Raw genomic sequence first — 13712 nt, 5'->3', positions numbered from 1 at the left:
GTTACGTCGGTAATTCATGGGCGAGGACTGTCCGGATGAGTGCGTTGACCCTCGAATAAATTGGAATTGATCGAGGTTTAATCATCGATTTTTGGGGGTTCAGGGGTCTTGTGGGGCACGCCCGACAGTGGCGTACCCTGGCGGCCGGCCGGGTACATCCCACAAAAATACAGAGCGTCTCGATGAAAAATAATCTTGGTCACGACGACCATCACCGGCGGGGAAAATTGACCTCATTAAGGGTTACACTGTTCAATATTTACATGTGTAATGTCAAATTTTCCACCCTTCTTTTGCTGTCAACCGGCCACGACGAACACGCCCTCTGCGCCCTGCCTGAACAAACGGGAGCAACGGGAGTTGTCAAACTGTCAAACCGTACCTTCCGACGATAACGAGGAGCTTTATGTCCTTTTAACACCATTTTATGTTATATTAATAACATCCAGACCGGAAAATAATTTAAAAAAAGTGTTTCTTGACATTATTTTAATTTATTGTCATTATTACCGTCAAAACGTCATTGTTTCTTGGACTTTACCTCGATTTTTATAATTTTCCTACAAATAAACACATTATCATCATTACAACTGATTATTATTATTTTATTTGTTGGAATAATTTGTTACTGAATGGTATTTTGTGTCGTTTGGGCAAAAACTTAACCGTAGAAGTCTTCTTTTTTCTGTTAGGGCCTCTCAACATACAGTGAAAAAAGAACAAAGTTGAGCGCCGCCAATAGGGGTTCCATCTGTTTGTCTCATTTCTCTCGACAAATCGTTCCTTCGTTGATTTATTTGTTATTGGAACGTCACCCGCTTAAGGGATGGTTTCCGTCCTTGACCGCCAGGACCGTACTCCGACATTCAGGCCGTCTCAATTATCGTCTGACGTCACCGCTTTAATTAGCGTCGGTCCGACGAATTAAACGGAGCGCGTCTAATTAAAACCGTCTCAATTAAACTCCCCGAACAAGGAATCTTTTCATGTCCGAGTAGAAAAATCCTGTCGATTCCCTGTTCCGTCCCCTGTTCAGGCTCTGGACTCCGCGTGTGGATTTTCGAGTGGGCGTCGACTCGTTCAGCATCTGTTAAAAATATCACGAAATTGTCTTAATTGACTGAGCTCATTCACAGTCGGCTATGACACTTGTTGCTTTACGAACAAATGGAAGCGCAGTAGTGTTTTGGTGGCGTTCCAGTGGCAACAATGGAGTTTTACGGTAACAGTGCGATCAAGAGGAAGAAGTTCGCGACCAATGGGATGGACGAGTACGGCGCACCTGTCAGGCAGAGGAGCCAGGCCAACGCGAGGGAGAGAGACAGAACGCACAGGTAACTGCGATTCGTCAAAAGTAATGTATCGAGGGAGACTGGAGCGAAATTTTCAAAAAGTCGTTTTTCAAGTGTCAACACGGCCTTCTCGACCCTCAGGACACTGATCCCGACGGAGCCCAAGGACCGGAAGCTGAGCAAAATCGAGACCTTGCGTCTGGCGTCCAGCTACATCAACCACCTGGGGACCCAGCTGATGGCGGGCCCCATAGACCAGCCCTGCCTCAGACTGGCCAGCAAGATCGACGAGTCGACCAGTCGCGTCTGCACCTTCTGCATAGCCCACAAGAAGTCTCCGGTGAGTAGCCCCCGAGGGTCGACGCGCTTTGATCCGGTCCTGTTGCAGAAGAGCGACGACTACGAGTACACCCCGAATTTCGACGGCCAAATCATCCTGAATCCGGGCTCGCCGAACGCCATCTTCGGACCCGCTGACCTCACCGCCATCTACTACTAACCTTCACCGGACCACTCTGTATATTTCATCGCTAGTTATTAACGTGTACTTAACGAAATAAAACTTTATTATTTAATCGCTCTTTTGGTATTTCGTTTCGTGTTCAAATAAGGTCGAGCTGTTTGTGGTGAGTCACGAAAAAATCTCAAGAATTCAGATAAGTTCGGGGCGATGGATGTGTCATTCATTTGCGTGCCATTGGTGTGTCGTGACGGTCCTGCTTCGAAAACGCCCGCAAAGGTGAGTTTTTGCGAACGGGCTTAGAATTATCAGGCCCGGTCCTGTCTCATGTGACTAGGATTTTTCAAAAAAAAATCTGGTTCGAATCCGGGTTTGGACCTGTTTTTTTTTCACTGGGCTTCCGCTCCCGGTTGGGAGCGAGGGTCATTTGCATCATTTTTTCAAGAAATTGCGATAACAATGCAGCCGAAACGTTGATTCATCTGCGTCTGTCAAGTACAACGACTACAATCGCCCAACGCACTCGTCGCCATTTTATCACACGATCCAGGCCAACTTCGATGTGGTCGACTGTCACATTTGTCATTGCAACCAACAATTTCACAATTTTCGGTTTCCTCCCTAAATAACGAATTATCAACGAAATTGTGTCGAACCCGATCGTAACAGCACGTTTTGTGTATCAGTTTCTTGGATGTTGTTTTGAGGTGAGTCAATTTTCCGGTTTCGGTGCGGTTTTTCCCAAAACACCAAACCTAACCTCACTTTCCAGCTGTCATTCGAAATTCCAACAAGTCGTCAAATACCTATTTTAAAATCCAAATCCGTTATCTGTGGTGTTTACGTTATCAATATGCGCATTTAGTCCGTGGCAATTATCTGAAGGTCGATTTAATGCGTTTTTGTAGTGACTTGCAGAATGAATGACTTGGACAAGCATCTGGCTGAACTGGCCCTGCTCAACAAGACAGAATTGCCCCCCAATCCGACGACTGGAACCCTGGGAAAGAAGGTTGGACCGGCTGTGCCTCCCAAACCTAAAAAAACTCAACCTCAGGTAATTAAAATAAGATAGGAGTGTGGACATGTTACTAATAACTGTCGCATAGATACCTCAATCGTATCCTTTGAAACAAACCGTCGAACCGTCGTACTCGTCGCGTCTCCAAACTAACCAGTTCTATTCGAACGTCCCGCCCCAAAGCGACTACTCCAACGCCCCCACGTTACCTCTAAACACCTCCAATTATGCAAACGTACCGCGCCAACAGAACATAAAGACCACCAACTTGACACCAAAGCCCTACATCAAACCCGACCATGTCACGTACAGTAACATCCAAGTGGGACAGTCGCGGAATCAGGACGGCCTAATCTATACCAATCTGGTCCACCCACCGCGAGAAGGCAACGTGTACAGTAACGTCCCGTCGGGTGGAAATGCCTACGCTAACGGAGGTGAGTCGCGCGCCCTTCTGTTGTAATTGGTCGACTAACGTGTGCGAGTAGAGGACCTGCCGCCTCCGCCCCCTCCTCTCGACTTGCAAACGAATCTGGGCGACTACGCTCCCTGCACGATCAACACGAACTTGCCGCCCCCACCGGAGGACCTGCTACCGCCGCCCTCGCCTGTCAGCTCCAGCTACAGCGAGTTGAGGCGGGCCACCCAGCCTGGCCACCAAGACTTCAACTACAGCCTAGGATCGCAGGTATTGGTCTAATTCCGTCGAGCAATCACCGAAACCGTTGCTTTAGCTTCAGTAACATCACTAATGCTTTTTGTCTTGGTGTTTTCCGCTAACCAGTACGCTGATTCTGATTCTTTGTATGGATATGGGGCTATGTCTCAGGTAAATCGATTCGTCTTCTGCCCCCAGGGGCGGACTATAACTGGACGTGACAATTTTCAAGTTGTAGTCCGTCACCGGAGGGCTCGTGGGGCTCAGTCTTTTTAACAAATCGGTGTTTTCACAACAGTCTTCTTCGACTTATGAGTCTATTTATGAACCGATCAACCCGCGCCCCCCGAGTCAGATGTCGTCGAGGTCGAACTACTCGCTGTACGCCCCCTACGTCAGCGGCAACAGCAGCACCATGACAGGACCCAGTCAGTCGGCCAGTCGGATAGAAGTGAATAAATTGCAAGAGGTGGACAGTCTGACCGATCTGCTGGTCCAAGGGATGGACAACGAGCAGGACCAGGACGTGTACGGGGTGTGCGTCAAGTGCGGCGAAAAAATAATCGGTGAGAACAGCGGCTGCACCGCAATGGATCAATTCTACCACACCAAATGCTTCACTTGTCACCATTGCGCCATCAATCTACAAGGAAAACCCTTCTACGCCCTCGACGGCAACCCCTACTGCGAGGAAGACTACTTGGTGAGCGACATAACCTCACTTTTCGGACGGAAAAAAATTCGCAAAATTCGATTTGTCACAGTAAATCGACACATAATTGTTAAAAATTCGACAAAAACTGTAACTTACATGAGGTGGAACGTGGCGAAATTGTTGTTTTTTCACTTTTCCCAAAAAAAAAAAATAAAATTGACGCGGCTATCTTCACACGACAATTAGCCAAGTAACCTCGTTTTTTGTTCGATCAAAATTTCGACAAAATTCGCATTTTCGCGAACAAATCGGCCAAATTTCAACCAAAGATGGGTAATCCTGCAGAGTTACTTACATGGGTTGCGAAGTAATAATTTTTCACTTTGTCGAAAATATTCAAATCGAGGCGACTATCTTCACGCGGTACTCTGCGATCAGGTGACTAACTTGACGTAACCAAATTTTTTTCCAGAACACCTTGGAAAAATGTTGCGTGTGTCAGAAGCCGATCTTGGATCGCATCCTGCGCGCCACGGGCAAACCCTACCACCCCAAGTGTTTCTGCTGTGTGGTCTGCGGCAAAAGCCTCGACGGGATCCCGTTCACCGTCGACGCCACCAACCGCGTCCACTGCATCGAGGACTTCCACAAGATCTTCGCCCCGAGGTGTTGGGTGTGCAAGCAGCCGATCATGCCGGAGATCGGCGAAGAAGAAACCGTCCGGGTGGTCGCCCTCGACCACAGCTTCCACATTCAGTGTTACAAGTGCGAGGTGAGTCTCAGGTTGGCAAGCGTGACTATCACTAGTAAGTGTCGTTGCAGGATTGCGGGTTGGTGTTGTCGTCGGAGGCCGAGGGCAGGGGATGCTACCCGCTGGACGGACACGTTCTCTGCAAGAGTTGCAACGCGAAGAGAGTGCAGACTTTGACCAGTCACATGACTACTGAGCTGTAATCGCTTGGCGGTAGGTGTTAGTCGTAAGGTAGATTGCCATATTGTATGTGATTATCGAGTGATAGAAAAGTATTCGGAATTTCTCTTATTTAAACGGCTCAATTCCTATTACTAAGTTTTTAAAGCAACGTTTGTTAAGCTTGATGCTTGTATTTTATTATGAACAAATTTTAATGGCACACTAGGGTTAAGTTTTCTATTATCATGCTTATCATTCCACTTTTATAGTTTAGATTTTTCTATATTTTATATCATGTGATTTTTTTAAGTGCCAATGGGTTAATAAATCTATGGAAGTCGACTTTTGACTCTGTCTTCCCCAAGTCCGCCATCTTGAATTTACCTCCTCACGACTCTTAACTATGTAATTCAATTTATTAAAAATTCTACAACTACAAGGACATTAAATTAACGTCATCAAATATCAGTCTTGGTCGGAGCGATTGCTGGACGGAGTTCTAGATTAGTCTGTTTGACACCATTTTTCACAGAAAAACAGTTCCCAACGTGTCCCCTCAGACACTCTCTTCGGTCCTCTGCAGGGGCCTGATGCTGCTCGTCCGCTCCCTGTTAATCCACTTGTTCCTCAGGACGAGCAGGATGCCGAAGAGGGTGACCGCGGTCAAGAGCAAGCTCCCGTACTTCAATCCCAACTCGATGCTTTTCACGGTGAAAGTGGTCTGGAAGATGATCCCCACCATGTCTTCAGGTAGAGTCTTGTCTTCCAACGTAAACTCGATCCAAGCCACGGGTAGCATCAACCCATCTTCGAACATGTTCACTTGACTGATCCCGAAAGATTTGGCCACCTGGATGTTGACCTGGGTCCTGGTCTTTCCCGCCATGACGAAACCGAGAGTCGGATGGAGGTCCATGTACGACTTGTAGTCCACCGTCGAATTCAACCCCGTCACAGCTTCTCTCAGTGCAGGATCGGCGTTGTAAAAGTGGGGGAAGGAGAAGAAAACTGGGGCCCCGAAGGCGCACGGCGTCGCGTTGAAGACTCCCTGGAGGGGACACTCCCCCAGGTCCAGATCGCAGAAGCACTGATTCTCGGGGGTCTTGTCGGGAGTGTCGTAGATGGTGTCGGGGATGTGGTACCGGTACGCCGGAATCTTGCCGTTGAGTATCTTGACTTCCTTCTCGAAGTAGAGGGGAATGGCGCGGCACATCTCCTTGTAGTAGTACTGGACGGGACGCTTGTTGCGTATCTTCTTCGGCGAGAAGATGGTACCGTCCGTGGCGTCATTGAAGTTGTTGCACTCGGCGGTGGACCAGTGCTTGAGGGAGGACTCCCCGTTCACCTCGTCGACGATCCCCAACTTGTTGATGTCGTTGAGTCCGGTGTCGATGGTGAGGACGTCTTCGCGGACCCCCACGTTCTGCAAACCGATCGGTTAGGTGACTCGCGAGGGAGAAATCGCCGTGGCTACTTACACCAGACATCAGACCGAAGCGCTCCAGCGGTTTCTGGTTGCGAAACTTCATGTAGCTCTTGGAGAGGGAGTAGAGGTTGTCTTCGTAGCCGATGATGAAGCGGTGAGCCGGCATGGTGAGGAAGGGTTTGGCGTTGAGGCTGTTCAACAGCCCTGACAACCCCACCCGGCCCAGATAAGTCGAGTGCTTGTTGACCGCTGCCGCGGACTACGAGAAACAAATCAGCATCGGGAGGGTCGACTCGCGGAGTACTTACAAACAGTGGAATGTTGGGAACCACCAGTCTGTCGTTCTGTCTGCGGCCGTTGGACATGTGAGGCATGAACTTGAGGACGCGTCGCTCCTGATAAGTCACTTGGCTCCCGTTGAACCGCACGTTGACTCTGTCCAGACTCACCCTAAAACATCAAGATTAGTGCTACGCGACCACGTGACCGGCTACGTACTCGTAGACGTAAGGTCCCAGTTCTTTGACGTTGAGCTTGTCGGCTTCTTTGCTCTCGAACTCGGGCACGTTGGTGTAATTGAAGATGTAGACTTTGAAGTAAGGCTTGGGCGAAGGCTTCACCCACATGTAGTAGCTGTCGGAGTCGGGAACGATGGCCAGTTTCTACAAGAAAGTGAGGTTAACGCCTCCCCTACTGCCGCCATCTTGGCCGATGTGGAAGGGGTGCTTACCGAGAAGATGATGTTGTCGAAAGCGTCGGTGAACCACATCGCGATCATCCCAGAGAAGCTGAGCAGGAAAAGGAGGACCAGCCCGGACAGCACTGGAAAAGAGACAAGGGTGAACGAGAGTTGGAGATGCGGCCGGTAGGTTTGTACCCACAAGTCGAGGCGTTCTGTGGGGTAACATTTTGCCGAATACAGGAAGAGGACCAGCGATTGGCAAAGATTCGAAAACGTTAAAATAGAAAATAAAATGGCAGAGGTATAAATAAACAAGGATGACTTGAATAATAATAAACAGTGCAAGTATGCAGGTAAATAAGTTATCGCAGTGTTTTTTTTTTGTTGGTCGGGTTAGAGGTCTGCGCGGCATGGAGGTGATCGAGATGGGGTTATCGCTTGGATGACTGGCTCGAATCCGGTGGCGCCGGATTGTCCAAAAAAGAACTGTCAATTGTGACCTTGCTTGGGGATTTTCGCCTAATTATAGTTGCGTTATCGATATCCAATGATCTGTCTGAACCTCGTATCTTAATAGAGGGCGCACCGATAATGTCACAAGAGTCGGTTGTGGTTTTGAGTGACTTGCCGATAACCCTAAAGTCTAGACGGGTGCTGTAAAATGTTGATTCTTCAATGAGAACAACGCTTAATTCGAAATTAATTGGATTGTCAAGATAACGATGGTGTAACAACCGGAGAAAAAAAAAGAAAGGAGTGACGCACGATTCTTTCGCAGAATTATCTTCGCGCACAATATTATTTGTTTTCAATTACCAAACCCGACGCTTTGGAGAGGAGATAAACTTTGACACTGTATCACGCCACTTTCAATTGTTGCCAAAATTTGGGTTTCCCAACACGACTAATGGCAACAAGATGTAAATCTCTAGTTAAAAAAAATAATTTGGAAGAACTGCATGTAGCAGGATTTTGCAAGAACTGCTTGTATCAGGATTTTGCAAAAATTAAAATGGTGGAACTCACTCCAGAATTGCTTGGTCTCGATTTCGTAGCCCAGGATGTAGGTGCGATTCTTGTGCATCTTGTCCAGGATCTCCCTGGTCAAAGCGGGCCCTTTGGCGAAGATCTGGCCGCAGTTCTTCTCCAGGTTGGTGGTTTTGTGCGGCGGCATCTTCTCGTACGTTTCACTTGCTCGTCTCGACATCACTATCTCTTCAGATCACTAGTCTTCGGCGATCGACTCGCACATGAATGGGTACGTATCGGACCGCCACCGATATTTATAAAAGACCGGGGGCTTATCACCGCCTGGACCACAAATAATACTCCTTATCGCCGATTCACTATTGCGGTGAAGTGAGATGTACGGATTTTTTCTTGTTTTCTATGCCGATCTGACGTAATTCGTCCAAACACATAGATTATATTGCGTTAGAATTGAACGTATGCTGGAGGTTGTACGTTGTTGCTTTATTTTTTCCAAGGCTGTGGATTCGTTCGTTTTAAAATTATAGAAAACAGAGAGAGATGGATGAGAGACAAAATTTTAAATTGGACGTAACTAGTCTTCGATACAAAGAGGAGAAAAAAACATGTAGATGGATATCTTGTTTGTGGAAAAGTTAACAGTCACAAAAGGAAAAAAGGATAGAACAAAAGACAAAACTCAAAAATACTACCAAGTGGCTGTGAATGATTGAAGCTAATTTAGTAGGTTGGCAGACTTGAGCAATTGGTAAGCCTCGTCATTGTCAAGGTATCATTCATCTCTTGTTTCATTTATACTTTATAGGTTAGGGTTTTGGACGTTTAGCGATTTTGTAATTAAGATTTTGCAAAATAATAGTAAAAACAAATTTTACTTCTAATTTTCATTTTGCAGTCCGCTTCGATACATTGCAATAAATAAATGTATCGTGTACTGTGATAAAAACCATTTTTTCTAATTTGCTGTTTTAACAAAGCTGTTAACGCATTCACTTTGAATGCGTCAATAAACCATTAACACATCCGAAATCTAGGAACTTTATTCAGTTGGTAACACACACAGCCGACAGCAAATTTACTGTGGTATTTTATGCTATTTGCGGTATTTCTGGATAATCTGGATCATCTTTAATTGCAATTTCACTTGCGAAAAATGACAATTATTATGTGACACCAACTGTCACTAAATTCCCTAAATTACCAAAATTGATTTTATTTGTAAAAAACATGTATTTAACGTGCAAATTAGAGAAAATAGCATTAAAAAAGTCGTTTTATAAAACTTACGAGCACTCGTCATTTACAGGCGCTCCTGCCTGCGGCAGTCGTGCTGGAAATCTGACTGGTGTCTTAATAGGTATTAAGTTTTATCAAACTCATGTTTTAATATACCTACTATTAAAAAATAGAGCATGATAATGAAGACTTTGTTTTATTCGACTTTTGGTTTGATACAAAATCGCATATGCCAACATAAGTCGTAAACGTCGTAAAATACCGTACCGACCTCATAAATAAATTCATAAGCATTTATGATTAGGTACCTACTTGGTATAAATGAGCTATAAAATGAACCAAAATACGAAAATAAGGAGGATCGAAAGAAGAAGACAAAAAAATAGTAAGCAAAGAAGACGGACAGAGACAAGAATGAAAAAATAAAAAACTGAAGAAGTAGGAAAAAGGTTAAACGTTGAGAAGTTATGATAACAGACACTATGGTCAATTTTGGGCTAAAATACGAAACGGTGCAGGTAGAAAGAAAAAAATAAAAGTGTGGGAAGATAATATCTTCAGGATGTTGATAGTAGAAACACAGAAACAGTGTTTAAAAAAGTGATAAACAATAAGGAAAAAAAACGTAACGTAAAGACGTTTTGGGTGTTTATGAAGGGAAATTTTGAAAGACCAGAAATTATACCTAATTGAAAGATAAAAATACATAACTGATACCAAATCACATGTAAGATGCTGATGCTTGGAAGGAGGAGAGAGAAAAAACGAGAACAATACGTAAATACACTGACCGGCACAAAAAACGACTCATTATGATGATTTCTTTAATAAATGATCTTGAAATTACATTTGTCCTTATTTTTCTTTATTATAGTTAAATTGGGATATTTTCAATGATCGGGAGTACTATGGTCACCATGGCAACCGAATTGTTTTGTTTAAATAAATTATTAGAAAATTTGGGCTACTTCCACGTTGTGTTTTTGTCGGTTGATTTACGTGTTAAAAGATTTAATGTGACAATACGAGATACTATAATTCAAAATGCTGTTCAAATTTAGGCAATTTTTCATAACATACAATTTTTTCTGAAAAATTACTTTTTTCTTTTTTTCATTAAAATTTTATTTGCTGTGTTTAATGTTTTGTTTGTCGGATATTCTTTGACAAAAAATAACTTAAATATCACATCAATACAACATGATATCAAAAAAAATTTCATAGACAATGAATTACTTAATTATATTAATAAAATTCAAAGTGAGTCGTTTTTTGTGCCGGTCAGTGTATAACATAAAAAACGACGGCCGTTCAGACTGGCGCACAGTGGGAAAAATTACCGAAAAGCTGGCCAAAAGTCGAAAAAATCTAAATAATTTATTGAAAATTGAGAAATAGGGATTTTCGAGATCGCTGATTACGAATTTGTTATTAGTTTTTCCAAAAACAAAATGGCGGATCCAAAATGGCGATTAGAAATATTACCAAGTTTATCAATTTTAATGAAATTTAGTAATGGGGCTGTTTTTAGGTCACTGATTACAAATTTGGTATTAGTCTTTCCATTATTATAATATAACGTTCAGAGTTTCAGTTAAACTTGGTTTAATGAGCCTGAAAAATTGTAATCTCGTGAGATAAACAGCTTTGTAACCGTCCACAACCGTAACAAACATTTTCGCTTTTTGCACATCACCATTTCCGAAGAAAAATTAAAAAAAAAGAAAAAACGCAAGTGGGCGCAGCTAATTTTTGCATAATATTGAACAGGAAGGTTTAATAATAGTAGTTTATTTGACGAGTTCTTGTGTAAATTGGGGTTTTTTGACGAGTGCCAAAAAAGCCCAATTGACACATGAACGAGTTGAATACAACGTTCTTTTGTTCGACGAGCCCCTTAAAGGCTCCAAATTGCTTAAAATCTTTAAAATTAGCTTGACGTTTCGTTTTGACAAGTTGTCAAATTTATCAAAATCCGTTCACATAGAAGAAAATTCTCAAATTCTGACAGTGTCGAACAAAAAACAATATATACCGGGTGTCCCAGAACTGCCGCATGATATTTTAATAGCGTATTCTGGAGTGAAAATCAAGACTAGAATTGAAAGAAAAAATGTCGAGGGTCTATACTGTAAGCGATTTTCGCTGACCAATCGTAAGACCTTTGTTAATTGCTTTATTAGGTAAGCTCATTACTTTGTTTCATTTCCATGGATTTTCATAATACGATAAAATTCTTTGAATTATTTGGTCCGCTGTAATCGAATAATAAATTACATTGTGACATTTCTTAACGTCATTTTGACAGTAATATTTTTTCATAAAATCGAAAAGTGAACAGTTTTGAAAATGTTTACCGCTGCAGAGTACTATGATATGCTCATAGTTTATGGAGCATGTGGTGAAAGTGCTTACGCAGCCGTAGAAGCTTACGCTGCACGTTTTCCTGCAAATGTATTTTTGCGTTTGGTGAATCGCGCTAGGAATACGGAGAATTTAGTACCTCAAACTAAAGGAGTTGGTGGTGTTACACGAGAGGCTCGCACTCCATAAAATGAAGAGGCTGTTCTTCAGACTTTTGAGGAAGACGGAACGTTAAGTATTAGAAGCGTCGCAGCGGATTCTAAAGGATAATCGACAACACGCTTATCATTATACGCGTGTACAGAATCTCTTGCCTGAAGATCTTCCTCTCAGAGTGCAGTTCTGTGAATGCTTACTGCAACAACATGAAGCAAATCCCAACTTTGTAAAAAGTATTTTATTTACGGATGAATGTTTTTTCTCAAGAAACGGAACATTTAACATTCATAATTATCATGTATGGGCAGACGAAAATCCACATGCAATTCATGTTAATGCATTTCAACATTGGTTTAGCATCAATTTGTGGGCTGGGATTTTAGGAGATTCATTGGCAAGTGTTGATAAACAAACGATTATCAGATAAAATATCGACTGTAGAGTTTCAGGTTGGTCCGTTTGAATTTCCTCCAAGATTAAATGGTGAAGTCTATGCCAATTTTCTTAATGATGAATTGCCTGATCTTCTAGACGATGTGCCATTGCAATTCTTGGCACATCCCTGGTTTCAACACGATGGTGCTCCAGTGCATTATACAGCTCAAGCTTAACAAGTCCTTGATAGAAGATATCCTGATTCTTGGATAGGACGTGGCGGGCCAATAAATTGGCCGGCTAGGTCGCCTGACCTCACACCTTTAGACTATTTTTTGTGGGGTTACATGAAAAACTATGTTTATCGTAAACCGGTGAACTCTTTAGAACAACTGGATGATAGATTGCATGATTCTTTGGCAACAATTACACCTCAAATGATTCAAGACGCCCAAGCAAGCTTAATAAGACGAGCACGCCTTTGTATTCAAATTGGTGGAGGTCATTTTGAGCAATTATTATAAGAGTATCTACGAATTGTTAACTGTTATGGTTTTTGATTGTTTATTAAACTTTTTTTTTAATTCTAAAAAATCAAAACAATATTGCTTTTCTATTTGACCCTGCTTAAAAACCAGCTTATGTTAAGGTATTATTCCAATCAAACATGAACGTCAATATTTTTCCCTAGTTTCAACGAGTCTATTAACGTTTGTCAGCTCAACATTTACGCTTTCATCTTAGGGTGACGTGTCTCAACGCAGCTATTATAAAAATAATGTCACATTGACACTTCATTTCTGTCAAGTACAGTGGACCAGCTAAATTTATAAGAATTTTGAAAAATGTAAATGTCAGTTGTTTCCTAGCAACTAGTCGGATTACTTAATATACCTTAAAACAGGTTGAAAAAAGCTTCACACGATTGGTTAATTTCAATAGTTTACCATTTAAATACCCTACGGCCCTCGACATTTATTCTTTCAAATTTAGTCTTAATTTTCACTCCGGAATACGTTATTAAAATATCATGCGGCAGTTCTGGGACACCGGTATAAGTCGACTCAAGTTGCAAAAAACCACTTGTCATTTGCAACGGCATTTTTTCAATATTTCTGAACCAAATAAAGGCACAAAGGTACCAGAAAATCATAGTTTGGATTGAATATTTTCCATATAAGTACAGTTTTAAAGTAATTTCAAACGACTAATGCCATAAAATTGCTGTTGCAAATCCAAATTGGTTTTTTGCAACTTGAGTCAACTTTAATCCATTTTTTAATCAAAGAACCACGACCTGTTGATTTAGGTTTGTAAATATAAAATTTTACTAAATCTAGGGAATTTAATGATATCTATTGGCTATACCAGTCAACGTCTGTCATTTTTAATGTCCTTGAAAGTACGCAAACTCGCAGCTAAAATTTGAACGTGTTATTAAAAATGCCTCGCAAAGTAAGACATTTATTAAACTCTCAAAT

The 13712-nt window shown here is 42.5% G+C and overlaps 3 protein-coding genes across 8 annotated transcripts; 2 read left to right on the top strand and 1 right to left on the bottom strand.

Annotated features, from left to right (window-relative positions):
* Nucleotides 1-9: 9 nt before the first annotated feature.
* On the top strand, nt 10-1867 carry LOC138129905 (transcription factor 15-like). Of its 3 annotated transcripts, none has more exons than XM_069046233.1 (3): nt 10-1334; nt 1434-1632; nt 1681-1867. In XM_069046233.1, exons 1-3 carry the CDS (start codon nt 1210-1212, stop codon nt 1789-1791), a joined length of 435 nt encoding a protein of 144 aa, XP_068902334.1. In that variant the 5' UTR covers nt 10-1209; the 3' UTR covers nt 1792-1867. The 3 variants fall into 3 exon arrangements, with proteins under 3 accessions (XP_068902334.1, XP_068902333.1, XP_068902332.1); XM_069046232.1 differs by having other exon boundaries at nt 1407-1632; XM_069046231.1 differs by having other exon boundaries at nt 1395-1632.
* A 24-nt stretch (nt 1868-1891) lies between these two features.
* Nucleotides 1892-5341, top strand: Zyx (lipoma-preferred partner zyxin). Of its 4 annotated transcripts, none has more exons than XM_069046218.1 (9): nt 1906-2031; nt 2198-2459; nt 2661-2809; nt 3024-3210; nt 3262-3461; nt 3558-3602; nt 3730-4134; nt 4559-4858; nt 4909-5341. In XM_069046218.1, the coding sequence occupies exons 3-9, from the start codon at nt 2672-2674 to the stop codon at nt 5038-5040; spliced, it is 1407 nt and encodes a 468-aa protein (XP_068902319.1). In that variant the 5' UTR covers nt 1906-2031; nt 2198-2459; nt 2661-2671; the 3' UTR covers nt 5041-5341. The 4 variants fall into 4 exon arrangements, with proteins under 4 accessions (XP_068902317.1, XP_068902319.1, XP_068902316.1 ...); XM_069046215.1 differs by having other exon boundaries at nt 2862-3210; XM_069046216.1 differs by lacking the exon at nt 2198-2459 and having other exon boundaries at nt 1892-2031; nt 2862-3210.
* Nucleotides 5342-5396: 55 nt separating this feature from the next.
* On the bottom strand, nt 5397-8384 carry LOC138129894 (scavenger receptor class B member 1-like). Its single transcript, XM_069046211.1, has 6 exons — nt 8134-8384; nt 7156-7247; nt 6924-7087; nt 6734-6875; nt 6478-6684; nt 5397-6422 (listed from the first exon to the last, which is right to left on the bottom strand). The coding sequence occupies exons 1-6, from the start codon at nt 8312-8314 to the stop codon at nt 5556-5558; spliced, it is 1653 nt and encodes a 550-aa protein (XP_068902312.1). The 5' UTR covers nt 8315-8384; the 3' UTR covers nt 5397-5555.
* Between the last annotated feature and the right edge of the window lie 5328 nt (nt 8385-13712).

The sequence above is a fragment of the Tenebrio molitor genome, chromosome 4, assembly GCF_963966145.1.
Source record: "Tenebrio molitor chromosome 4, icTenMoli1.1, whole genome shotgun sequence".
Lineage (NCBI taxonomy): Eukaryota > Metazoa > Arthropoda > Insecta > Coleoptera > Tenebrionidae > Tenebrio > Tenebrio molitor.
Note: the sequence above shows the minus strand (reverse complement) of the source record. Positions and strands in the feature narration are given on the sequence as shown.

What these genes read in the sequence shown, in the direction of transcription:
- LOC138129905 (XM_069046231.1), top strand. Translation starts at nt 1,210, where the DNA reads ATGGAGTTTTACGGTAACAGTGCGATCAAGAGGAAGAAGTTCGCGACC. An exon ending in GAGAGAGACAGAACGCACAG is followed by an intron (nt 1,335 to 1,394) that starts GTAACTGCGATT and finishes ATTTTCAAAAAG; the next exon opens with TCGTTTTTCAAGTGTCAACA. An exon ending in TAGCCCACAAGAAGTCTCCG is followed by an intron (nt 1,633 to 1,680) that starts GTGAGTAGCCCC and finishes GTCCTGTTGCAG; the next exon opens with AAGAGCGACGACTACGAGTA.
- Zyx (XM_069046216.1), top strand. Translation starts at nt 2,672, where the DNA reads ATGAATGACTTGGACAAGCATCTGGCTGAACTGGCCCTGCTCAACAAG. An exon ending in CTAAAAAAACTCAACCTCAG is followed by an intron (nt 2,810 to 2,861) that starts GTAATTAAAATA and finishes ACTGTCGCATAG; the next exon opens with ATACCTCAATCGTATCCTTT. An exon ending in GATATGGGGCTATGTCTCAG is followed by an intron (nt 3,603 to 3,729) that starts GTAAATCGATTC and finishes TTTTCACAACAG; the next exon opens with TCTTCTTCGACTTATGAGTC.
- LOC138129894 (XM_069046211.1), bottom strand. Translation starts at nt 8,314, where the DNA reads ATGTCGAGACGAGCAAGTGAAACGTACGAGAAGATGCCGCCGCACAAA. An exon ending in CGAGACCAAGCAATTCTGGA is followed by an intron (nt 7,248 to 8,133) that starts GTGAGTTCCACC and finishes TCTCTTTTCCAG; the next exon opens with TGCTGTCCGGGCTGGTCCTC. An exon ending in GCTTCGGTCTGATGTCTGGT is followed by an intron (nt 6,423 to 6,477) that starts GTAAGTAGCCAC and finishes ATCGGTTTGCAG; the next exon opens with AACGTGGGGGTCCGCGAAGA.